At 40.2% G+C, this 26133-nt stretch overlaps 2 protein-coding genes across 7 annotated transcripts in view; one reads left to right on the top strand and one right to left on the bottom strand.

Moving 5' to 3' along the window:
• Positions 1 to 8655, bottom strand: part of slc8a4b (solute carrier family 8 member 4b) — a 137581-nt gene extending 128926 nt beyond the window's left edge. For 2 of the 5 annotated variants that reach the window (XM_023965841.2, XM_023965839.2), the window contains exon 1: positions 182 to 391. The gene's annotated coding sequence lies outside the window, so the exon portion shown is untranslated. Of the gene's footprint in view, positions 1 to 181; positions 392 to 6192; positions 6394 to 6631; positions 6706 to 8523 lie in introns of those variants that run through there. The other 3 variants (XM_078936060.1, XM_023965840.2, XM_078936061.1) reach the window with 3 other exon arrangements.
• A 12537-nt stretch (positions 8656 to 21192) lies between these two features.
• badb (BCL2 associated agonist of cell death b) lies at positions 21193 to 26132 on the top strand. Of its 2 annotated transcripts, none has more exons than XM_078936065.1 (4): positions 21193 to 21424; positions 21934 to 22089; positions 24088 to 24302; positions 24382 to 26132. In XM_078936065.1, exons 2-4 carry the CDS (start codon positions 21942 to 21944, stop codon positions 24511 to 24513), a joined length of 495 nt encoding a protein of 164 aa, XP_078792191.1. In that variant the 5' UTR covers positions 21193 to 21424; positions 21934 to 21941; the 3' UTR covers positions 24514 to 26132. The 2 variants fall into 2 exon arrangements, with proteins under 2 accessions (XP_078792191.1, XP_011485704.1); XM_011487402.4 differs by having other exon boundaries at positions 21267 to 21605.
• Position 26133: the final 1 nt, after the last annotated feature.

Below are 26133 nucleotides of genomic sequence, written 5' to 3'. Positions count from 1 at the left end.
CTATAGTTTGTGCACGCTCAGATGACATGCCGCGGCAGATTACGCGTGCATACATGCCCGCACACTTTTTTTTTTGTATTTTGTATTTGCTCATCTACACACAGAGTCTCTCCTGAACGGAGCAAACATCCAGGAGGAAATGTTTTTATCCGCGCGTTTGATGGGCTTTCCGGATTCTTACCGTGTCCGTTCCTTCGGGTCAGGTGGGGGGGAAATAAAACCCAATCTCCTTAGGGACCCGTTTTAATAGATTGAAAGGATCCTCCCTCTATCGTTTCATGTTTCCGTCCGCTCTTTCCTTCATTCAGCGACTGAATGAAACCTCTCCGCCCCGTGAAGAGACGGTGGAGCAGGCGCACATCCCTCTCTCCCTCCTTCCCTCCCTCCCTCCGTATCTCTCTTCCCTCCCCTCTTCACTCGTCTCTCTTGTGCAGAACGACAAGGCAAAAAGTAGTAAAAGGGAAGGAACAGGTGATGGAGAAGACCCTGAGAACTGTTTGTTTTTATTTTATTTTATTATTATTTTTTTTAAATTTATGCCTTTAATCGTGTGCGTTAGGGGTGGGGGTATCAACCAAGAGCATCCATGCCTGGCGGCATCTCTTCTACTAAAAGAAAATCTCTACATCCCTGAAGAGAGAACAGGAGATGGGTGATGATCAACATCCATCCATTTTCTGAACCCACTGAATCCCTTTTGAGGTCACGAGGTTGCTGGAGCCTATCTCAGCTACTGCTGGGCACAACCTGAACAGGTCGCCAGTCTGTTGCAGCTCTAAAATACAGAGCTCTGGGGAGTAATGGCTAAATTTAACACATAGACAACTTGTGATTTTTGGTTGAACGGGATTTTCATTTAAAAAAGAAAATAAGCTTCCAAAACCACAAAAACAAGGCGGGTGTGAAGTCAAAAGGCAGATTTCCCAAAGTGGACAGCAGTTTGAGGTACATTTTAATATTTTTTCTCAAACCATTTTAATCACTTCTGCTTTTCTTCTCTAGTTCAAACATTGACCATGATCATTGTATCCTAAATATTGAAAACAAGTGTTCAAAACTGAACACATAAAAGCAGAGCTGAGATGAACAGCTGTGCCACCCCAAAGAAGTAAATGACCAACAGTTGCACATCGCAGATGACCAGAGGAAGCCTTTTTCAAGATTCTTAAAGGTCCAGATTCAAATCTTAAGCCGTATTGCAACCGACTCAAATCCAAAGCAGAAGAAAAGACTTCTATTTATGCTTTAAGGTTGAACTGAACGAACTGGCCATGAATTTCTTAGCTGCTCAGCACAATAGTTTCTCTTGACAGTTTCCTACAAGTGAGATTAAGTTCTGTGTGTTTACAGGTTTGCATGTTTAGGGACTTTGAGCTCACAATGAAAACGATATTTTTTAACAGGTACTTGTGGCATTTTTGTCGACAAATAATTAATGTTAAAATTGCATTTCAGAATATTTCTTTATCCAAATCGTTGTGAATCAGGAGCAAATGAAAAAGAAATGACCTTTTAAAAAGATAGTATTGGTGACAAAAAAATACACTGGGCTCCCTGCTCAGCTCCATTCTGATACATTCACTTGTAGACAAATAGATCCATGAACGTCTGTTTTCCTCATCTGAGCTGACATCTGACTCAAAACTGTACAGCTGGTTCAGTGTAGCTCGCCATTTTTGTTTCACTGCTAATGTTAGGTTAGGGGGGGGTGATAGGACATAAGCCAGCGGGAGAATTAGTAAACAGACAGCTGTCAGCAACAGGGAAGGGGGGCGGGGCAACGGTCACAACTCAAAACGGTAATTTCTAATGAACTCCTGTTGCTCTGCAGAAACTATGTCCTAGAAAACAATAACGCTTTTGAAATAGATCAAAAAAGGTGATCGGAGAGGGTCTTAGCATGTTCAGACAAGGGTGACAGGGATGTTAACATGCTAATGTTTCAGGATGGCTGGAAGCAAATTTTCCTGGAGATCTCTGTTCCATCTATGACCTCCATCTTTGATATGCAACCGAAAGGATTCCAATCCTGTGCAGTGATGTTATTGCGGCTGGGCTCGGTCTCAGGGACAGAGAAGCTTACTGTAGTTTCCCTTTCAGGGTGTCAGTGGAGAGTCACTCCTCATCTGAACTGAAACGTTCTGCAGAGGGGGGATTGAAAATCTGATCGATACATCTCAATTACCCTTGCGGGGGATGTTTTTCATCTGTGAAGCACAGGTAGGAGGTTTTAGGACAGATCTTTGACTTGCTTAAGACTTTCGATTTCCTTTGACCAAACGAAATATGTAGGGTAGAGAATTGTGATCAGTTTAGGGCATGCTAAAAAAAAAACCTCTGTAGTGTCTTCATCTACACTCTGGGTACGTGTCATTAAAGCATGCCAATATGACTACAATTGATTTCTCCAGCCGATAAATGGTGTTTTTCCTTCCTTTACTCCTGCAGGGGAGAGTTTCCATCGACAGGAGATGATGAGCAAATAGGTGAAAGACGGAGCAAGAGGAGTCCTGAGGAGGTGATGGTTAGGAGAGGAACTCCAGAATTATGTCTCAATGGGAAGCCCTGCCGCTAATTTGCACCTCGGGGGAGCGTCACAAATGCTCACAAAACAACACACGGACAGTTTGAACTTAGAGGACACAGCTTGAAACACACCAAAACTATACTACAGCTCATTTCAGCTAAATGGTTGACTGACAGATGTGCACAAAGTGTCAGTAAGTATGCACAAGTCACCAAAATTTACGGAGCCCGGGATCTGACGCGATTTAAAAAAAAAATGTTCCCACGAAATAAGATTTCGTTGCCAATAATTTGTGGGAACGAAATAATAAGTCGTCCATAAATACGATCAAGTACAAAAAGATAACTTATTTTTGTAATTGAAATTTCCTATTTTATATTATCTTTACAAGGCTTTATCTTTATTTGATCTAAGCATTCAATTATTATACATTATCTTAAGTTAATTTATCTAATCAGCGGCTGGACGACTCAGGTGGTCGCGTACAGGACTGGCACATTAGAAACCAGGATTTGATTCCGATGAGCTTCATCCAGTACTCTTTGCGCTGGTGCCTAACCATGTACCCACAAGGGGGCCCAAATCTGGGTGCCCCTGTGCCGGTCCCCAGCCCGGGCACAATACAGGGTTGTGTTGGGAAGGGCATCCGGAGTAAAAATCTCTGCCAAACCAAATGCATGAATCAGTGAAAGCGGATTCATTGTGATAACACCTTAAGGGATACGCCAAAAGGTGAACAATAATCGCATCACAACATTTCTCATCTTAATATAGCATAACTTATCTTTTCCTAACAATATTTAATGTATATTATTTTACTGTAGCCTTTCTTACCCTAAAAAAAACCTTTCAGATCGTTTCCAATGTTAAATTATCATATCTCAATGTATCTTTAAGTTACAGAACATCTTTTTTTTAACTTATTATCTTCTATTGCTGCTATTTTTCTTAACACTAACTCATCCTGTTTTTTCCGTTAACTATTTCTTTCTCTTGGCGTTGTAACCGACTGAGTTATCTAGCCACTTACTCCTTTAAAGAAATAAAAAACTAAAATAAATACACATCTAACCCGTAAATTACCAATAACAATCAAAGATTGTCAGGTGTATAACAGCTGGATGAAAGGTTGTGAGTGTTCTGAAATTGCTTTTGGTAAATAAGGCTAATGGAGGCCGAGTCCCATCCCACAATCCTCTGAAGTACTCACAAAGATGGTGCTCAAATATTGTGCTTGATTTCATTGTGTCCCGCTAATGTAGCCGTTCTATTTCATCTTTAACCGCTCAAAGCTGCTGATTATTCATGAGCTGCCTCCCACTCATTGTGCCGAGCCACTGAAGCAGTTGTAAGTCCTGCTGATTTAGATCCACGGGGGAGCTGTAAAACAAAACCAAATGATGAGGTGCACAGTGAGCAAATGAGCGCTGATCGTTTGAGAGCCTAACCGATGAGCGTCACGGACATGCGAGAGAGAGAAAGAGAGAGTCCTCTACATCTGCTCAGTAAGACGGGATTACACATCATTTCCTGTTTGTGCAAACACGGACAAGCGTGTGGCGACACACACCAGCGCTTGGTTCTCCTCCACTTCAGGCTATTGCTGCACTAACAGACATAATATCTTTGTCCAAGCGTCCGTGGCTGCTGCTTTCTAACCATCATCAATGAGGATAGAAGTCAATTGGCAAATGCCAATGGGGCTACAGGCCTAACTGTTGCATATACAGTCACAGTTGACTGTCTCTGAATGTCCCAACATGGGATATTCTGGTATTGATTGGCATTGAAATTGACCAACAGGGCAGAGGTTCAAACTATTTGGCTCTAGTGCATAAAGATGACACCTTTCACACACCTCTAAAGCTATACAGTCACACCACCCCTGGTCACGCGTGTTCAAACGGCCTCTTCTAATGAAATCTCTAACTAAATGGGAGTATGTGCAGGTTTCGGCCAAAACCCGGATTCACATGTCGCTACATACGTCTTTAAGACCATTTTCAGGCTCTTGGTACAAACGTGTGTCCATTGAACACACATGAAAAGTTAAATCTGGTTAAACTTTGACCATTCAGGGACTCGGATTTGGCAATGACGTGTAGATGGCGTTTCTATTAATTCATGGAAGTACTAACCGTTTTAAAATTGATCATGGAGGAGAATTGAATGGTCTTTAATATATCAGAGCAGAGCTGTGAAAGAAAAAGCCTGGAGAAAGATTTATGATTATTTGCACCTCTTCGACATTTTGCACAAAGCCTCTTCCAACTGTAGATACATTCACTATCGTGTAGCAACAGTCCAGTGTAACCCCATGGACTAAACACCATATGCCCAGTGTGACCACAGCATCAAGAATAAAAACATCCATCCGACAGCAAGTCATTCCAAACACCACCTACAGTTTAAAAGAAGCAATACTGATCATTGCAGCTCTGCAAAAAAAAAAATACAGGTAAAAACACCTATGCATTTATTGCACACACTTGCAAGTCTTGGTTTGCTCTTCAGTCACAAAAATGGATTCACACATGTGACCTAAAGTGTTGCAAGAAAAATAATCCCAGAGTGCAATTTATCTACTCTGTGCCTCTGCACCCTAACCCCCCCCCCCTTATGCTGGCCGTCACACTGCTGTACAAAAGCGTGCAAACACATGTAGGGCATGAAAGACAAGCACAGAGGTCTTGTGTTGCCAGAACACTTTGATTTTTGTCAAGTACTTTTTTTAATAGTATGAAGAAAAAAACTGCTTTTTGTTGATTTTTACTTTTTTTTTCAAGTTATGTCCACAACAGTTATTCCAAATATCTTTTGATGTATATCAATTATGCTCTTTTGAGCCACTTAAAAAAAAACTTGAACAGCAGCAGTAATTCCTAAGAAAACAAAACACCAGGGAGTTTATTTTTGTTAGTTCATGTGAAATTGACCTCTGAGTTGTTGGCGTTAAGTACGTCTGCCATCCCATTATCTGTTTACACGCTGCCTGTAAACTTACAGCTCCAACCTAACATTAGCCGTGCCACAAAATGGGGCCTGCAATATTGGAGCTATCCAGGCGTACAGTATTGATCCAGATGCCAGTTCGGATGAGGAAAACAAAGACGTACATGGATCTATTTATCTGCAAGTGGATGCATCACAGTGGAACAGAGCAGGGACCTTGTGGCCCGCCCAATGTATTTTCGATGTCACAAATACAGTCTTTCTCAAACAGCTTTTTTTGTCTGCTCCTGATGAGCACAATTTGAATACATTATTACTCAGAAATGCAATTTTAAGTTTACTTTTCTTTATATTGTCCTAAGTTATCATAAATAAAAAGTCACAGAACATGCTAAAACCACCCAAAACCTGAAGAAAACAGCTCAAATGTACGTTATTGCACCTATCACATCGTTTGTTTTCATGATTTGACGTAGACTTTTATTGTGTTAAAGTTCCCATTTCTGTTTTGCTGACAGGCACTCGCCAGAGCCAACGAGTCTGCCTTAAGTTCCCATTTGCTCTTAGGAGCCTGGTAATGTAATTGTCCTCCCTGCAGTATTTTACAGCACTTGCTTTCCTTTAAACTTTCAATCAGCGAAAGAGAAAAGTTTTGGCACATTTGCATTGATAGACAAAGAAAGTTCCTTCAAACTTAAAACAGTTCACCTCACCTCTCGATTCTCGTTCTACTTTCGCAGATTTCTTCTTTTTTTTTCAGCTGTTCCACTGAGTTGAGGAAGCAGCTTGTCTCTGTAACACAGCATCAATTAAACAGGAGTAATGATGCCATCAGCCAGAAAGCTTTTGATAAACTAGTTCAATCGGCAACCCAGATACACCAGCAAAAGGGGAAGGTTTGAGAGGCAGGGGGAGATCTCAAGCAGAAATGAAACTGCACATACCGAGGAGAAGAGGAAGAGAAGGAAATGAGTGACATATGTGATGCAAGAGACGGGAAGGAGGGATAGACACAGATGGGCAAGACATGATGGATGTGAAAAGAAGGGATGAAGGGAATATGGGGGGGGGGGGGTGTTGGGTTTGTGAGTGGGTGACGTGACAGCGGGCAGGGTTGGGTAATGATGAAGATGAATCCACTAATGCAAATGCCTTGTATTTGTGCTGAACACGCAGTTCGTTCCTACAATGTTGCACCTCTCCGTCCACTTTCCTGCATCTCATCACTGTCAAAACAAAAAGAATAAAAGCACAGAGGGACATTTTTTCTTCTTCAAATGTCAGCAACAAAAAGGAAACTGAAACAAAGCAAGAGGACTGGCCTACAGTCTAGAACACACGCCAACCTCTTTATTTCACATCCCTTAATGTGTAAAGTTGAATAAAAAGGAAACTTAGATGCAAATGTTTTGGGTTTTTTCTAAGATGTTGAACCCAAAGCTAATAAGTTACAATGTTATCATCCACCTTTACTTCATTGTTAAATTAAAAAATACTGTCATAATAAAGACCATCGAATTAAGTATGATTTATAATGTCCTGTAGGCTATATCGAACGGAGATTTTAACTTTATTTGCAAATGAAGGGTCAGAAAAATGTTTTTGAAGTCCCACTTTGATCATCTTTTGATCTACTTTTGAATCATCCACATTTGTCTTTAAATTCTGATTTTATGCCTTTTTTTAGCCAAAAAACAAAAACCTGTGTCATTTTTTAGGACATAGTTTCTGCAGAGCGGCAGATGTTCATTTGACAATACGCCCTCTCCTCCTAGCTTACAACCCAACATTACATTCAACATACAAAAAAAAAAAAAACAGGGAGCTCAGGGATTCGAGCTCAGACGAGGTAAACAAAGACGTACATGGATGTATTTAAGTGGATGCATCAGAATGGAGCAGAGCAGCGTATTTTCTTCATAACGAATGAGCTCCTTTTCAAACAATATGTTTTAGTCTGCCCCTGATTCACAACGATTTAAATAAAAAATTACTCAGAAATGCAATTTTGTGATTATTTTTCTTTATATGTGTCCAAAACACCAAAAAACACCATTTTCATCGGGTTGGGTCTTTAACACTTAATACAAAACGTCAGACTTTCAATTGAAGCGTGCTTGAAAATGAAAGTACCTGAAGTCACTTCAACCAAGTAACTTTTGAAGGATAATTTGGATAAAAGAAAATTTCGGAGGGTGTGCATTGTTTAGATTCATAATTGATCATTTGGTCCTCGAATCAAGAATAAAATGTTCAATAGTGATCAATAATGACACTAAAGACAGAAAGAATCAGAACGATTTGAAGCCACTTTTTCCCCTTTTGGGATTGTTACCATCTTGGCTAAGTGTGGCATCATCAAAGCTTTTCCTTTTAAAAAAACTGTCAAAAAAGTAAAAATTAAATCCCTGACAGTGTCACGGATTTAGTTTCTTCACTTTTGTGTTCTAGTTGTCTTTTGTTTCTGTCATGTTTTGAGTTCAGTTTCCTGTTTTATTTTGTAGGTTTTCCTGTTGCGTTGTTGTTGTTTTCTAGTTTTACTTTGGTCCCCATCTGCCTTCATTGTTTCCACCTGTGTCTCGTCAGCAGTGACGTGAGGTGAGGTCGATGGCTGGTGAGGCACTGAATCCTCTGGAGTCAGATTTACAATGAAAGAACTAAATATTTCACCATTCATCCAACACTAGCTGACAGCTTATAAAATACACACAAGAAACTATTTGTTTGGATAGAACACTCTTCTTGTGTATAAATTATTGTTAACAAATTAAAGTATACAGATGTGTTCAGCACACATTTGACCCTCAGTAACTATTGCTGGTATTTTTCCAACTCAAATTCTGGTGCTTCAATCAGTTTTATCAAATGTTGTCTGTGAAAATGATAACAATAAAATTATTAAAAATTAAATATTAAAATTAAATTAAATTCATATCAAATTGTAATTTAAAATTAAAATGATTTTACTTTACATTTTTTTCCACTTACTGGTACTCCCATGTTATTTTTAAAAAACAAAAATTGAAAATTATGTTTGGCCTTACTTGTTGAGTCCATGCTCTGATCCTTCTCCACAAAAAGCTCTGATCTGTTGGAAAGTCTTCCTTTATTTTATAGAAGTTTCTAAGACGTCCTTAGTCTTTTTCTATGGTAGCAGTGTAGCTACAAAGCAGCTGTCAGCTCCCGTCTGCCCCCTGCTGGTGAGGCTTGCCTCACCTAACACCTTTTCTGCAGTGTTTTTAGCGCACGTCTCTGTTAACATTGAGCGCTGCCGTCAGACATGAGGCACAGCGCTTCAGAGCCTCACACGGAGTTTCCGCTTCGTCTGTGATCGTGCAACACTCAAATTCAGCGATTTTAACCTCAGAAATTGTGGAAAACACGTTGAGTTGACTGAAAATGTATATTTAACACAGATCAGTGGAAAAGAATATTTACTTAATTTACCTTTTTCTATTTTATCACGATCATGACAGGTGAGGCTGTGCCTCACTCGCCTCACCTGACGGCACGTCACTGCTCGTCAGTCCTGTCTGTATTTGCGTCCTGTCTTTCCTTTCCTCCTGTGCTGACCCATAGTCTAATGTTAGGTTGATGGTTCCAAGTTCCTGTGTGTTAAGTGTTTTTTCGAGTCTGGAATTTGCCTGCATGCTGCAGTGGAGTTTTGTTTGGTTTTGAACTTTTAGGTAAATAAACATTTGTGATCCTGGAACCTCCTGCCTCCTCCTCCTCTCTGTGCCTGGGTGCTCCCCCAACCCCCCGCCGTAACAGACAGCTGTTGTCACCGGCCCAAACTGTGGATTAAACATCAACCAGTCAATCAGTGTCTGTTTGAAACAAAGGAATTACGGGGGAAAATTTAAATTCCACTAAGTGAAACTTTTATAGATATTGTTCATAAAAGAAAACTTAATAAAAAGGTAAAAACTGTTAAAAAATGAATTTGAAGTCTATAACATCATGCGTGAAAAAAGATTTTGGAACCAGACATTTAATCTTTTATAAAGCTGGGCAGTTAGCTTGAATATTGACTGCCTTGTTTGTGCGACAGCCCCCCGGTGGTCACTTCTAGAACAGCAGTTAATTTGATGTTTGATTCAAACGGGAAGTGAAAGGTTTGCATCTCGCATTCCTACATCTGTTGAACTTGTTAGTTTGTTTCGGAAAGGCAGGAATTCTGGGACATAGTAGGAAAAAAAAGAACCTTCCTACAAAAAACCCCCTTTTAAAGCCAAAAAATAAAATTTTAAAAACAGCTAATTTGTTAATTTTCTGCAATATGATCTGTAATCTTGCACAAACAGCACAAAGAATACCTGCATATAAAAGCTCAAAGAAAGGCTTCACACAAGTGTTTTGGTGGCTTTTACTTTGACAAGACTGAGAGCAGGAGTGGGTGGATTAGGCTAAGAGTGTCTTTATGTTCAATAAAGTCCAAGCAGAGGTTAATTACAGTATTTAACCTGTTTTGTTGACCTCCAGCTCAGAGTGAAACCCAAACACGTAAAAAAAACTCAGCCTGGCAGCAGAAAAACCTTTAAATGAATTGCTTGAGCAGCTTTAGATTGTGGCTTATTTGCTTATTTCTTTGGGTGCTGAGAGTTTGATCAATAAACCTCATTGGTGGAGAGCAGCTGTGAAGATAACAGATGCTTTGTTTCCATTAGATAGCTTTTTGTTTAAACCTTAATTTCCTGAAGAAAATAGCTTTTAGGATTGTATTTGTTAAAGTTTAGGCAATTATTGATCCTCCTTTCTCTTGTATTAATTCGATATCATAAACAGTTTAATCATTATAAATAATCAAATACATCAAATTCACTGCTATTTTAATTAGAAAAATGTTTAAAAAGATGGCAAGTTATAATAAGAGAAAAGCAAAGAAAATTTAAATAGAAGTCAACAGACATTTGTAGGAAATAATATTTTGTCTCATTTCTGAAGTAAACTTTATTCTGAAAGAATAAAGAATAAGTAAAACAAGAAAATGTGGCAAACAGGCAGAACAAAGACGATGAAACAATTTAAAGTTAAAATACTGTTGGTTATCATCCTAAAAATAGGAGGGTTGCAGCCACAGCTGCTCAGAGACCATTTGGACGAATCCAACTCCTGACATGTGAAGTAGGGAGGCATTAGGTTTAGGTTTTACATTCTTTGGCATTAAATGAGTGAAGATTTGAACCCATAATCTTAGGGCAGACACTCTACCCTTCAGCTTTCTTGTTTGCAGACTACTAATCACTGAAAAGGCTTTTACTTTGTGGGTTATCTGCTCTTTTTTTAGGGTAAGGTGGTAATTTTGCAAACCAAGTTGTGAAGAACTCCTTATCTTCAGGAAATAAAGTAGATCACCCTAAAAAAACTGATAAGGTTAAGGATGGAATTTTATTTTTGTTACTCTTCAAGAATAAATAACAATTTATCAAATAAGGACATGAAGGGCCCTGTTTAATTGACAAAAAGTCAGAAAACAAATTGTGGCAGTTCCAAAGAAAGTGGGAGCCTAAAGATGAGCCATGTGGAACTCCATGAGGGATAGACATAAAAACATTTACTACAGATTAAACCAAAAAAAAAGGTGAAAAGATTGATCTCAGTGATAGAAAACCAAATTAAAACAATGTATGTATTTAACATCATAAACATTAAATTCTGTTTTTTTTTCCATGCAAAATTGACGATTTCTGTTTTTGGTCCTGGAAACAAAATAAAATATTAAATGAATACATTTTTATAAAAGATGACAGGTAAGAGTAATTTTTTTGTAGAAAAAAACTGTGTATGTGAAACATCATTTATAACGGATTCATACTTTGCTTTGAAAAAGGAATACTTTCAAATTGGGTCTCAGACATCAACGGCATCTGAACAGTAAAGACAGTTGAGATCTTCAAAGAAATTGGGGGCCTAAATGTGGGCCATTGGTAAGGAACTTCACATCCCCCGGAATCAATCAGAAATTTGAACTTGCCTGATTTTCACAGTGAGGAACGATATAAACCTAGCCTAACCAATGGATACTTCACTTCCACACAGGCTGACTGATAACTTTAAGTTAAAAAAAAAGACCAACCACATGCCTATTTAGAGGAGTTATAAGGACAGCTATAAACGAACAAGGGTGGGGTGAAACAAAATTAGAAAGCAGCCTTATGATCAAAGAATGACTATGTTCCACTGTGAGGGAGTGGCCCGTGTATAATGAGCGTTTTCAGGGCTGTGATGAAAGGGTAGGGGCGAGGGACCCACAGGTCACGCCCTCTCCCTACTTTTGCAGACTTTCATTTATTTTTTCATTTCCTTCAGCCTAACATTGCCCCTCATTTTTTCTTTTTTTTTTGTCTTTCATATTTAGAGAACACCATTTTAAAAATCTTTTCCAGAATTGGTCAGTCCAGTTAATCCCTTTTTATAATTTTGCTTTCCACTCCAAGAAAACCAAACCTTATACTTAATCTCCCCTCAGCTCCAAACGGAGTATCCAGAGAAAAATGTTCTACTTGAAAGCACAGCGACTGTGGCAGAGGCAGCGTCAGGCAGTCAGTGTCCCGGCATTAAATTGAAAGGAACATGGGGGGGGGGGGGGGGATCTGAGAAACGCTGCTGCATTTGCTCTCAAACCACTGCGCGCTTGCACAGGCACTCTGACACACACTGAGTGGTGGTTTGGAGACGGCGTGGGAGTGCATACGCCTCCATTTCCCAAAATAACCAACAGATGAGGGGCAGTGAGGCAGGGAGGCAGGACAGGGTTAGTATGGGGAGGGATATAAATGGATGCTAATTGTACGCCTCTCTCAGATAGCACTCAAATCTGGCAGATGTGTACACAAACATGCACACGCTACATCCTCACATGTTTGAAAAGGATCCCTCTCGCACAAGTAAGTTCTCGTTAAACCGCCAATGCACTCGTGGAAGTTTGGAGCCACGCACACACCAGATTAAAATGGATAATAATTCAATGGCTTTCCGGCGCCATCCAAATCCAACCAAAAAAACTTTAATTTGCTTCATCCATAATCTCATCCTTTCCAAGAACAGAGTGCTTCTGCTTTGTAAAGCTGCACCGACTCATGTCTCTACCGCTGACTGTGCAGACTTTGGCTGTCTGAGCTTAAAAACTCCCATCAGTTCCACTCGGATGCACTGAATCAGAGGAAGCTGAATCCCATCACACCGAGTCTCGCCACAGAGATACCCCTGAACTTTGATTGTGACCGCCCAAAACACAAGAGAAAGAATCAAAGTAGCTCTACATCTGAATGTTTCATAATGATGGGGTTGGATTTTTAGCCACAGTGTGAGGATAAAACAGGACAGAGGAAACTGAAAAACAATTAGAAGATTTGTCATTGCAAGACGTTTTCCAGGAAAAAACAAAACAAAGCCAAACCTTGTTTTTCTTTGTACGATTTTGACTTTATTTTCCCTCTTAACACTCAGCTAAAAAAAAACATTGAATTCTCCTATTTCTTAAATCCACATATTGCTTCCCATTGATGGAAGATGAGCTGTGGTAAGGTGCTTTGTCAGTTAGCGGTCCAACATCTCCATCTGCTGCTCACGGAAAGTATAGCAGGTTTATGTTTTCGGAAGCAGGACACAAATTTAAAACAAATTCAAATAACTGATAGAATTTTAAAACTACTATTCAAGCAGCAGGGATTACACAGAAAATGATTCAGCTGGTGCTTCATTTAAACATGTTATGCATTTTGAGTGAGATTTAAAGATCTGAGTCCATCCAGATCTGAAGGAACATGCTAATGCTCGGAGCAAACACCTTACGCTCAGAACCACAGAGGGACCCAAGCCTCAGAACGAGAACCAGCTCAGTGGTCTAACAGTAGAGTGTCTGCCCCACGACTGGAATGTCAAGGGTTCAAATCAACGGTACGGTACACACCAGCAGGAGCCCCTCAGATGAGACCCAATGCCTCACCAGAGGTGGAGCTAAAATATTTTATATGAGGGGGGCAGAAGACTTTGAAAGGGAGCCAAATGAGAACAGCAGAGTAGAAAGCCACTAACACTGAAATACATGTTTCAGATTTTTATTATTGATGAGGTATTATTGATGAGTTTTCCAAAAAATAAGATTTTCCTCTGGATTTTGGCTAAGGCCGGAGCGCTGCCTGCCAAGATGGCCCGGCGTACACAATACAGGGCCGTAGTAAACCATTTGAGGGGTTGAAGATTTTATTTAAAAATATTGCTATGCTAATTTTGCACTATCTAAAGAAGCTTGCATTGATGATTTCTTGATTGTTGTCAATTATATTATTAGTATACTTTTTGAGGCATCTGATTGCTCAGTTTATAACTTTAATAGCTTGCACTACAGAAAACATATCATGAAAACAAATTAGGATTAGAAAGAACATGTTAAAAAAGGTATCAGAGTAAGAATGGTTATTTTTACAAATAGAAAGACTGAGTAATAGCTGTTTATATCTCAATAGAAGTCTATAGGATTCTGGCTTTTTGGGACCAATGGATACTCCCACGCGAGGTGGGAGAAAACACTCTGTCTAGTTCTCATATACAGTCAGTGATTGACACTCAGCATCAAGGGGTTGGATTGGGGGGTTACACTCAAGAATATAGCTTTATCTATTACACAACTAATGGGACTTCACCTTTAACCTAAAAGTATTAACATACTCAGCTTTGCCATCCATATGTAAAATCAGACATTGTAGTGGTGGATAAAGAACAGAGGAAAGCCGTTGTGGTGGATGTTGCAGTACCAAGCAATGGCAGCATCAAGAAGAAGGAACATAAGAAACTGGAGAAATACCAGAGACCCAGAGAAGAACTGGAGAAGCTAGGAAGGTGGAGTGGACAGTGGTGCCCGTGGTCATTGGAGCACTCGGGGCAGTGGTCCAATTACCACACATCTCACACCCAAACTGTAGGGAGATGTCTGGAAAAACCTCAGACATCTGAGTCCAGAAAAGCGCAGTGCTAGGACCAGCTAGGATATTGCGCAGGACCTTCAAGCTCCAAGTTTACTATCAGTATGACCATGTATCATATTTACTGTGCTTGATCCAGGCAGACAGTGTCCAACGGTTCTCCACGCCTCAAACCAAGTTTTAACTATTTGATGGTTTATCTCTAAAATAATTGGAACTGATTCAGATTTATGACTACATACTTTTATTAGGTTTGATATGTTTTTGTGTGAATTTTCAATATTGAAATTATATCAATATTGAAATTTTATCTATTAAGACACATAGGCCCTCTTTCTTTGGCTAACACCCAGTAAAGTAATTCCTTTTAGTTGTTGTGAAAAGCTTTGGCTACTACAAAGTAGATGGAGGCCGAAATATGAGCCATGTGGACCTCTGCAACAGTATATCACTTAAAAATGTAAAACAAAAAAGGTTTAATCGTTGAAATCAATAACAGAAAATACAATTACAGGTAGAGAGGCGGGGGCGGGGCTTAGACTCACCGCTTATGATTCCAGACCCGCAACACTAACAGCTGCTTCCTAATAAAAAATAGTTGTCATCCATAAATTTAATATAGTTTATTGGGTTTACTGGATTTAAAGAAAAAATAATTAGAAATGAGTCTGCACCAAAGTGAGTTTGTTTTGACAGACGGAAAAGTCTATTAAAGGTTGTGTAAAATGGACAAAAGATCAAAGGAAACATCACACTCGTAAAGAATAAAAATAATTAAAATAAATAATTAAATAAATATCCTCACAGAAGTTTGAATTAATACAAGTATTGCCAAATGAACTATTGTGATATATCGGCAAAAACATGTTTTCTAACAAACCACGTAGGAGCTAAATGCATAGAAACTGTTTTGCTAAGTTCTAGCTCCTTCGACACTGAGATGTGCGACGCTAGCCTTGATTGACTCGCCAAGCGGGCGGCCGTTTTCCTGTACAACGAAGAAAATGAGTCTTTCACTCCGATCAACTTTGCGATCAGTTTCTTTTATTATTTACATTACTGAACGGATTTGACTTCCCTTTTGCTTTATTTCCTGCACCATTTGTCCATCTGGCTCATGCACACCTGTCTGAGGTCAGGTACTCAATCAATTTATAATTGACAGCAAAACATGAAAACAGCGACACCCATAGGACATTTTCTCAATAGGGCTCCCACACACCTGCCCCTTAATTGTTATACAATTAAATAACAATTTACAAATACCTCATAAAAAGGAGCCAAACATGGTTTACACTTCTTGTAATAAACAAAGTTTTGATATGGGCCTTTCGATTAAATTAGATTTAGTTTGTAGTTTTACAGATTGTACAAGTCCCTTTTTGTCAGAATAAACTTTTAAGATTTTGCCAAGTAACCAGGAACCACGGGGGGCTGAAGAGTCCATGATTACAACTGTATCCCTGACCGATAAACTCCTCTTCCTTTGATTCCATTTCTGTCTCTCTAGGAGTAAAGGCAAATATTCCCGTATCCACCTTTTCCAGAAAAGATCAGCGAGGTATTGTACTTGCCTCCAGCGTTTTCTGACATACTGGTCCTGCGGATCAAATATTCCAGGGGGTAGAGCAGGTTTCTTCATGAGAAGAAGAAGATGGTTTGGTGTAAGAGGTTCCAAGGCATTTGGATCATCAGACATCTTTGTGAATGGACGATCATTCAGCATTGCCTCTATTTCACAGAGTACTGTGCACAGTCTATCATCATCCAGTTGCTGCTCATGTAAAACTGAACAAAGAACCTTACGAAGAAGCAGATTAAACGCTCCCAAACGCTCTTTTTAGTTCTTTATTGGCACCGATAAAATTTGTGCCATTATCCGATCTTCGGTGCTTCACTTGTCCTCTTCTGCCAATGAAGCAACGTAAAGCATTAATGCATGCATCTGTTTCCAGAGACGTCGCAGCCTTCAAATGCACAGCTCGGCTAGCCATACAAGTGAAGATGACCCCATAGCGTTTACAGGTTCCTCTTCCTCTCTTCACTTCCACTGGACCAAAGTAATCAACACCTTTGTTGGTGAATGGAGGCAAATCGGGAAGGATTCGTTCTTTTGGAAGATCAGCCATTTTTTGTGTTACTGGTCTCCCATGGAACCGTCGACAAAATAAACTGAAATAAAATGAAATTACTCGCCTCACCGCAGAGTTGGCATTTGTTATCCAAAATCTTTGTCTTACTTTGGAGAGTGTATGAGCCCGACCAGCATGACCAAGACGTTGATGTGTGTGTTTCAGAATGAGCAGAGAGATATGCTGGTCCTTAGAAAGCATAAGAGGATGCTTGCTTTCTTCAGGCATTGCTCCTTTGCACAGTCTTCCACTTGTGATGTAGGTTACTGTCCCATATCCACGTTCACTGGCATCTGCAAAATGGTGCAATTGTGCACATTTGATTTTTTCAAATCCCACTGGCTTGATGCACCTTCTCACTTCAAATGTGGACAGTAGAGCTAATTCTTCAAGCCATTTTTTCCACTGGGACCAAAGGTCTTGTGGGAAAGTGTCGGCCCATCCACATTTTTTTCTGCATAACTCCTGTTGAATCATTTTAGCACACAGCTCCCTGTGCTTTCATCTCAGTGGGAAACTGATGCAAATGGCTCTTTGAGATGTACAGGTTACCGACCTCTGGGTTACGGGTTAATATACGCAGCCGCGCGTATCCATAACCTTAACCCTCCTCCGGGTCTGTGCGGCCCAGAAAAAGTTCAGCACTGGCTGCATGTATTTAGAAAATTATGAGCGAAAACACACTTTCTAAAAAGGAAACAAAAGGAACTCCTTAATGCGGTCTGGGGAGGGGGCTGTCAGGTTTCCCGCCTTCCCTGCTTCAAGCCTGTTCAATGTCACGCCCTCAAGAATCATATACCCCACTGTGATTGGTTGGTTCGTCAGCTCCGCGTACAACACTGAAAAAGTGTCATTTATAAAAAAACTGGCGGGACGCACTCACATTAAACTTTCATATTAAGGCGGGGGTCGCAAAATATCATCTTGGAGGCCGCAAATAGCCCGAGGGCAGCGAGTCCCCTGACCCCTGACGTAAACAGAGAGCTCTCAGCAACGGGTTGTGAGAGCTCTCTGGTTGTGGTTGGGAATGTTGGCACAACCACAATCAAAATATACATTTCTAATCAACTACTGCCGCCCTGGATAAACTATGTCCAAGAAAACGACAAAGTATTTTTTGTTTTGGGGTAAAAACAGCATCATCATAATGGGAAATAAAACACTGGAAACGCTTTTACAATAGATCAGAAGAAGACCGGAGTGGGACTTTAAGGTGCTTGGGCTGCAGTAACTTTTTTTAAACACGTCTGTTGTTGCATACGTCTCATTTCATTTTTGAGAAAAGAGTCCAGAGAAGTGTTTTCATTAAAATGTTTTACCATTCAGTCCTTGGGCAAGACCTTTCGCACTACTGTCTATGTAGCAACAAGGGGGCCCAAGTCTGGGTCTCCCTCTGCCGGTCCCCAGCCCGATGAAAATGTAGGGTTGTGTCAGAAAGGTCATCTAGCGAAAAAATCTCTGCCAATGCGAATCATGGAAAGCTGATTCGCTGTGGAAGCCCTGATGGGATATGCCGAAAGGTGGACAACAAGTTTTACTCCCCTTGTTCTGCATGGTCACATGGTCTCATTCAGGTGGTTGGTATCTTGGACTGCACAATACCAGTTTTCATCAAACAATCTTATCGCTGGGAGAAGAAACAGGTCTTACAGGTTTACAAACATCTCAAGAATTTGATAATGGAAAAAACTCTGGTTCATTTGTCTTCAGAGATCTTCTTAAGTTTGTGTGCCGCACAAGTCTTAGTACTAAGAACTTTGTTTGTTTATTGACCTCTAGTTTCAAATTGTTCTAACTTTTGTCCAACCCGTACAAGGGTAATATCCTCTGTAAGAGATTGTTTGTTTCATTGTGTTATAATGTCAATAGAAAAAAATATATTAAATTAAAAAAAACAGTTTACTTGTTTCTGCTAATGTGTCTAAACCAGGCATGTCCAAAGTCTGGCCCATAGGCCAAATGTGGCCTCTGTTAAAATTTCCGCCGCCCACAGGCTCTTGTCAATTATTTGCGTCTTGCAACACTTTCTAAAAACGGTGAGTACGATTTTCTAAATTTTATGGGCTAAATTATGTCAAAAGCAATTAAAAATCTGTGGGACCCTTTTGTGACACTTTCTAGCTCATTTCTAAAATGTCAACTGTAAATTAAATATGTATATTTAATATATATAAATATCCGTGTCTACCTTATATGCCCAGAACTGGTTGTTTTCAAGGAGTTCAATATCTAGATGCACTACAAGATTCATGAGTCATGCTAACTATGTCAAGCTAGCTGGTACAGAATGTTTCATAGTCTTTTAATATGAAATTCGCAGAAAGTTGGGTAAAAATGTATTTAGCTTATTTTCTGTTCTACATGAAGAAATGAAAAGTATGTCGTTGTAATTACGTTTTTATTACATACCGGTAGTTAATTTTAAGTTAATGGTTTTATGAGGGTTCAGTGCTAGCCAAAGTGACGTGAGTTTTAAAAAAAAAAAAAAATTATTAACAAATATTGCACATACAATATACCAAATACAAAACTCCACACTGTGTTCAAAAAACAATTTTCACGTTTGCCAGGAAAATGAACAAAAATTCAAAAAACCATAATAATAACAATGTGAAACAGGTTAAGTAAAAATAAAAAAAAATAATAAAGGCAAAGGAATCTGTTAAAGTTTCAAAGGCACTATGTTTCAACTGTTCTAACAGCTTTTTTGTTAGTGGAGGATTTGATTCTGTTTACATACAGTACCATTTCTTTCTGGAAAACATAAAATACTGGGTTTTGTTAGCATATTTACACATGTGTATAAAATATTTAGTATAAGTAAATTGACTACATATATTTTCTCTGCATTTAATCCCCCTTGTGTAAAATATCCAAAAATAATATGCTCATAGAATAATCTATAATCTTCACATAGATGAGTTCTTATAAAATGTATCAAATCTTTCCAAAATACTTGAGTGAAGGAGCAATACCAAAAAAGATGAGGCACAGTTTCTGGTGAGAAATGACAAAATGAACAGTTTATGTCCCGATCTTTTCTAAATTTAGTAAAGAAATGTTTCACTGGATAAAATTTATGAAGAATTTTAAAAGAAATTTCTTTAATTTCATTGGTGATAACATTTTGGGGCATGGAAAACTTTTCCCACTGCATTCTACAGCCAAACCTATTCCAGTATGAGATAACATGCGGTTTTGTCGCAATCTCATTTTAAAACAGAGAACGGATACTTTGATTATTCCTGCCAGCTGAAAAACACCACAATTCTGTTAATTTGGGAGGAGAAAATGGAGTATTTGAAGGAGAACTGCTACACAGAAGTCTAACACCCCCTGGAATGGCTCCAGTAACCAATGCAAACTCTGCAGGTGAAACATGCAGACTATTGGTGGACAGAAACTCAATGTATGACATCAGGTTACCTTGTGGATTAATCAGCTGTGTCACAAGAGAAATGTTCTTTTCAAACTAATTTTCAAGACAAATACTCTTGTTTTTGTATAGAATATCTGCATTGTTCCAAATATAGTAGCGCTGAGTAGAAAAATTATGTTTGTAGATCAAAGTCTATGCCAATAAAACCTGCTTATGAAAATTAGACAGTTTTAAAGGATTTTTTTCCATTATTAAATTACATAATAAAATAAATGGCAGACCTCCAAGCTTATCAAATATGTATTTTTATATGAAATTCTAAAATGAGGTTTCACTTTTTAAGAAGTTTTTTTAACCATTTCATTTTGATGACATTACTTAGAATGGAAAAGTTAAGAAAGTCAAGTCCTCCGTCTTTTGATGAATTAATTACTACTGATTATCGTACATAGTGGATTCTATTTCTCCAAAGGAAGTTAAAAAGTATCTGATCAATCCTTTTTGCATTTTTACCCTCTTCCCTTCTCTACTTCTGTACCTGTCCCAAGCCCGGTTGCTTTGAGAGGGTTGCGTCAGGAAGGGCATCCGGCGTAAAACATTGCCAAGACTACCATGCGAATCTTCCACTGTGAAGTGGCTGATTCGCTGTGGCGACCCCTGATGGGACAAGCCGAAAGTGAAACAACTGTCCAGAGATAGTGAGGAAACAATGTAGACTAGTCTGGAAATTCCTTCTGCTTTTGCTAAGAGGACGTGACCTTTTTGTAGCCAGCGATTAAACTTATTTTGTGCTTTTGCAATCATAGGATTATAGTTATTCAGTTCTCTTTGTTTTTGTTCTTTAGTTATCTGCAATCCCAAATATGTGACTTTTTCTTTGACTACTATACTATTTATGGATGTTAGAGCACATTGTTTAAGAGGAAATAACTCACATTTCTTTAGGTTTAGATAGGTCCTGATGCTTTTGAAAATGTTTCTATAACTTGAAGAAACCTGTGAGGAGTTTAAGAATAATGATTCATCTGCCAGTTGACTTACAAGAATGTTTTTACCAGCAATAGAAATCCCATCAATATTCTCAATTTTATTTATCTGCAGAAAACGTGTGCAACCAGAAGAAACAGGTATACAGAGACAGTACACCCCTGTTTTATTCCTCTCCGAAGACAGAATCTGCGACTCGAGTAGTGCCAGCACTCAACTTGTGACGTCGTGAGTTTTGGCAGAAAAAAAGGGGGAGGGGTGAAAATGAGGAGCTTTTTGGTTCTGCGCTTCTTCTCTGGTCATTACGGTAACCAGACCAGACAAACAAGTCCTAGCTCGCAACAGTGACGTCAGCGCGCTGCGAAAGTGCAGGGGCGCGCGGCGATTGGGCGAAAGCGGAGCAGGGGTGTAATGTGCCGCGGGCAGAGAACACCAAAACATTAACAACAAGCAGTTTCTGCCGCTCGAAGCTAACTTCGGAGACTCTTTCCCACCTCCGGAGCGGACGCCGCAGAGATTTCGGGTGAGAAAAACTACTTCCAGGAGGTTCTCTTTAGCTGCGCGGAAGGTGGAGGGGACCGCTTCCGCCCTGTATGAAGTTTCTTTTGTCCTCTTGCTCTTCGGTCAACAACAACACAAAACAAACGAGGCAGTGTGTCGACGAAGAGCACAGCTCGCGAGCGCGTTGAACTACGAAAAACAAAGTACGTTATAACATCTTAACGAAGCGCGTGCTGTCAAAGTTGTGTCCTTATCTCGTGGAGTTGTTATTTTTTTAATACCTTTGGACTCAACCACTGATAGGCAGCTGGGTGTGTTACAGGTAGACACATAATTCATTTAGCTAATAGACATTTTATGACTCTAGGAGTGGAAAGTTGGGCCTAGCTCAATTTCTATTTCATTTCGGCTTCAAATGTGAAAGAAAAATAGTATTTGATTTGTGATGGTCTTCGTTTAAAATGATCATCAAGCTTCTCTGGTAGTGAATTATTGGAACAACGTGTCCTCAAAACACCTTTTTTTCTGCAGATGTTACGATGGCAGCAAAGTTCACCATCTCAGACGATTCGGAGTCATCCGAGGAGGTAGAGGGAGGAAAACTTGACCTGGGAGCGGCAGCAGGAGGAGAAGGGGAGCACCTTCATGATCGACATTCCCTCACCCTGCCAGAGCTTCGACTCACAAGTAAGCAGACCAAAAGCATTATGGGAAATGAGAAGCACTTTTAAGAGTTGTTTGAGAAAATTCCAGTCTTAAGGCAGCAGGATTCGGATTTTTTGGGATCCTGAGGTGGAGCGGTTAGCTGTTTTATAGGGTCACTGTATGCAAGAACTGGACTGAGCGACCCCTCCCACCTCACGTTCCAAACAGGAAATCCCTGCTGGCTCCAAGAAGACAAAGTCTTATAGACTTCTATTGCGAAATAATCAACTATTGCTGACTCTATATGATCCTTTTTTTTAATAATTATATTTTTTTCTATAGTGCAAATTATTTCAGTTATAATCTGAGCCTTCAGATGCCTCAATAAAAGCATGTGGTTTCATGTCAAACATTTCACTGACTGATTCTCCCAAATGATAGGGCTGTAGACCTTTAACAAGCTCTCTCCTGATTGGTGAGTGGTTTCCATAGAAACTTTGACTCAGACCAATCAGAGTTTACTAACATTGTCCCACGCATTGCCAACATTTTGGCGACGACATTGACTTTGTTTCATTGGAGCTGGATGGACGGTATTTCCTCACTATACAGTGAATGGCTTGTACTTCAGTTTTTGTTAGGACCCCATATAGAAAAAGCTGTCATTGATAGGGGATGGATAATTTTCTCAAGGATAAACATTGTCTTTAATAAAGCGTTGTTGTTGTTTTTTTTATATTTATGAAATATAAATATGCAGTTTAAATTGTAGTGCCATTTAGATGACACAAAAAGAAATAGACGCTGAAGGAGAAACTAATACCTGCTGGAAGAACAAAAAGGGAACAAAACTTTTCCTAGTGGTAAGGTAATCACTGTCTCACCTAAATGTGAACACAATCAGAGATTGTGTGCAGTCAGTACAGTGTTTTCTTGTTTATCATGGAGTTACATTCTAAATATCGATAAAGTTTGATTCTTTTCATATCCAGACTTTTCTCTCTTTTTTTTAACTCTCAAATCTCAAGCCTTCGTAGAAAATAAGTCCAATATTATAGAATGAAAACAAAGATGTAACTGTGGCACAAATGAGATCCACAAGGTCTACAGCCAATCAGAACGCAGTGTGCTGTATAAAACAATACACATACTGAATTGCACTACAAAGATCCACGAAACAGTGAGACAGCGATAGATGAGCCGCGTAACAGAGTGGGATCACGACCCCAAAAACGTTAAATCTCAAGTTGAGTAGAAAGAGTTTGACTTGTTTTGTTTTGGAAGCTGCTGCTGCATGGAAACTGTCGACAGTGAGACTCTCTGGACTGTCCACACGATTCAGCTCAAACTGCGGATTCTGACGCAGAAAAAGGCAGCTTTGCACCGATCAGCAGCTCACTACTGTAAAGTTTCGCACGGCTGCTTTTCTATGCATCGGAAACAGCTGAAGTGACGTCAATTGTGCGACTGCTTAATGAATTACGGTCGTCGAAAGAGCTAAAGCAGCGGCGTTAAAGGGTTCAACGGCCTCTGGTTGGAGTCTTCTGAGGATGGAGCCGTCAGCATCTGCAGCTGTAGCCTACAATCAACAAAGTGACTAGTAACTGCAGAAAAAGTCACTATTTAACAGTTTTTGAAATGATTTAAAATGGAACAGAACCGGGTTGTCTGTGTTTGCGCACGAATCAGTGGAGCCTCACGGGACGTGGCAAACGTGGCATCAGATACTATTTGTCTGATTGTTATTTTCCTTATGTTTTTAGCTCGTACGTTTCATGGCGCAGCATCATTATATTTGACCAAAACTTTATTTTTTACATTTTTTATAAACTAACAGGCAACATAAAAAGGGGAAAATGAGGCCGAATTCCCTCACTGCTGCCTAACTCCCAATGCATTTTGGGATTGTAGATTCCCCTCATAAGTGGCAATTCAGACACAGCAGAACCCTTGAAGGGGTGTTTCCTCTGTCTTCAGGTCTCCCAGGTTACCCGTACTTTTTCAACGTTCGTTAACATTTTGTCCTTACCTGTCATAAAGGTAACGGGCGTACCAGGCTGAATTCAGAGTCCACCGCTTCCACGTACTCCAGAGATGAGGACCTCGCGCGGGAAGACGAGGCCGGAACCCCCACTGATGGGTTGGCCTTCAGGGGCAGATCCAAGTCGGCCCCTCCGGCTCTGTGGGCCGCCAAAAAGTACGGTCAGCAGCTCCGACGGATGAGCGACGAGTTTGACAGCCTGCTGGATAAAGGGGTAAGAGCGGGTGGCGAGGGGGCGGGGCGGCAGACGAGAGTCGCTTCCCGGATTTGAACGTGACATCTGCCTTGTGCAGGAGATGAGGAAGGTGAGGAGCACTGGGGCGGCCAAACAGATGCTCCACTCCACGAGCTGGTGGAACTACCTCTTCAGCCACCCGGAGGCGGAAGGAGAGTACAGCCACCACGAGAGCCACCGCACTGAGTAAGGATGGAGAGGAAGACTGTTGTGATGAAGGACTCGGAGGAGGACAGAAACCACGGGGGCATCTACACAAGAGGAGGGGTCGACCCACTCAAATACGAGAGGAATGGGAACACTAAGACCGGGCTGAACGGGTCTCCATCTTTGAACTCGCTCATTTCTTTTAAAACATTTTTGTCTTTCTTTGTATTTGACTGTGATGTTTTTTAAAAAAAAAAAAAGCCCACTTGACTGAGAATTTAGACATTTGACACATCAGCGTATACAATGAAATTATCATCAAATATAAGCAATCTACTGCAGGCGGAGAAAAAAAAGGCGCCGACATCCGGCCGTCAGAGGAGATAGAAGTGAAAACTCCTCCTCCTGCGGATGAACGGGGGCGTCTTTTATCTCCGTATGGCGAAGACGGAAAGGGTCAAAGTGCTCGATTTGGGCTCGTCCGAACAATCTCGCAGTGGGACAATCTTCAGCGATGCACAAGTGCTTTCTGGGTAAATCTTCAGGGTTACATCGACGCATCAAACCTGCGATCAAAGGCACAAATCCGAGAACATCGAGTGTAAATACTTTGTGAATATTTTTATGAAAGGACAGGAAGGGCCTGGAGGGGCTTTAAATAGATTATCAGAGGTTCGGTGGGCGTGGCTAACCCTGCAATAGGCTGTGTACAATCCACGGCTGTTGTGATGAGTGAGGAAGGACGACTATACTGCTGTTAACTCTCCGGTCCAGAGGAAGGGCTTATTTAAGAGGAGCAAACTACTTTTGGTCCATAAAGGACAGGGTTTCAATGCCCAGATCTCTGCTTTAGGATGTGAAGGTTATCTTTTAGTCCGTAAACAAACAAAAAGGCTAGTTTTTATCCAATCGCTGCAGCTGGATTTGACGTTTGTGTGTTTTTCTGAGGAAACCGAGATCTTTAAACCTTTTAAAAACGGTTTCTCGTTTATTCTGCTCGCCGTCTTCCTCAAAGTCGGGAAGGTCGCAGACATCTTTGCCAACGTTCCATCACTCGGGTTAGCTCTTTGTAGAGCTTTTTTCTTTTTTCCCCTAAATAAACTCCAGACAATCTAAAACGGTGCTGCATTTTTCTAAAAATGTTCCCAGCTGTTGTGATGTGTTCAATGCCACTACGTTTTTTCTACGTTTATTCTCTGTTTTACGAATATTTCCTAATCACCTCCTTAAAAGGAAAATATTTGTACACATGAGCTGGTAGAGATTATTCGTGGCTCTCGGGTGAAGCGTTTATTCTCGGGAGGTGAAATGTCGCGTCAGATGAAGCGCCTTTTTGAACTTCACAGCCTTAAATCTTTATAGGGACACTGAAGCGGGAAAGCACAAACTCTCAGAGGTGCGTTCACTGCCACAACGGCGAGGGAAACACTTTTGATCGGCTCTCTAGCGGGCGGCGAAGCCCGAACCTGCGCTGGCGGGCGCCTGGAGTTTCCGAAACCATCCTTAGTATTACTTGAATTTTTGAGTGTGTCTAAGAAGGGAAGAAATGCAATTTTAATACATTAAGTGGTTTGTTTTTTGGAATAATTTTTGTTTTTTTTTTATGTATTTTCTCTACAGCTGTCCAGCCTCTGCTGTCTTTAATAAATGATTTTAACAGTGG

The sequence above is a fragment of the Oryzias latipes genome, chromosome 18 (assembly GCF_053564925.1).
Source record: "Oryzias latipes strain Hd-rR chromosome 18, Olatipes_Hd-rR_3.1".
NCBI lineage: Eukaryota > Metazoa > Chordata > Actinopteri > Beloniformes > Adrianichthyidae > Oryzias > Oryzias latipes.
Note: the sequence above shows the minus strand (reverse complement) of the source record. Positions and strands in the feature narration are given on the sequence as shown.

Excerpts from the sequence above, each read along its gene's own strand:
- badb (XM_078936065.1), top strand. The coding sequence starts at position 21,942 with ATGGCAGCAAAGTTCACCATCTCAGACGATTCGGAGTCATCCGAGGAG. Across the intron at positions 22,090-24,087 it reads GCCAGAGCTTCGACTCACAA|GTAACGGGCGTACCAGGCTG; the intron begins GTAAGCAGACCA and ends CCTGTCATAAAG. Across the intron at positions 24,303-24,381 it reads ACAGCCTGCTGGATAAAGGG|GAGATGAGGAAGGTGAGGAG; the intron begins GTAAGAGCGGGT and ends TGCCTTGTGCAG.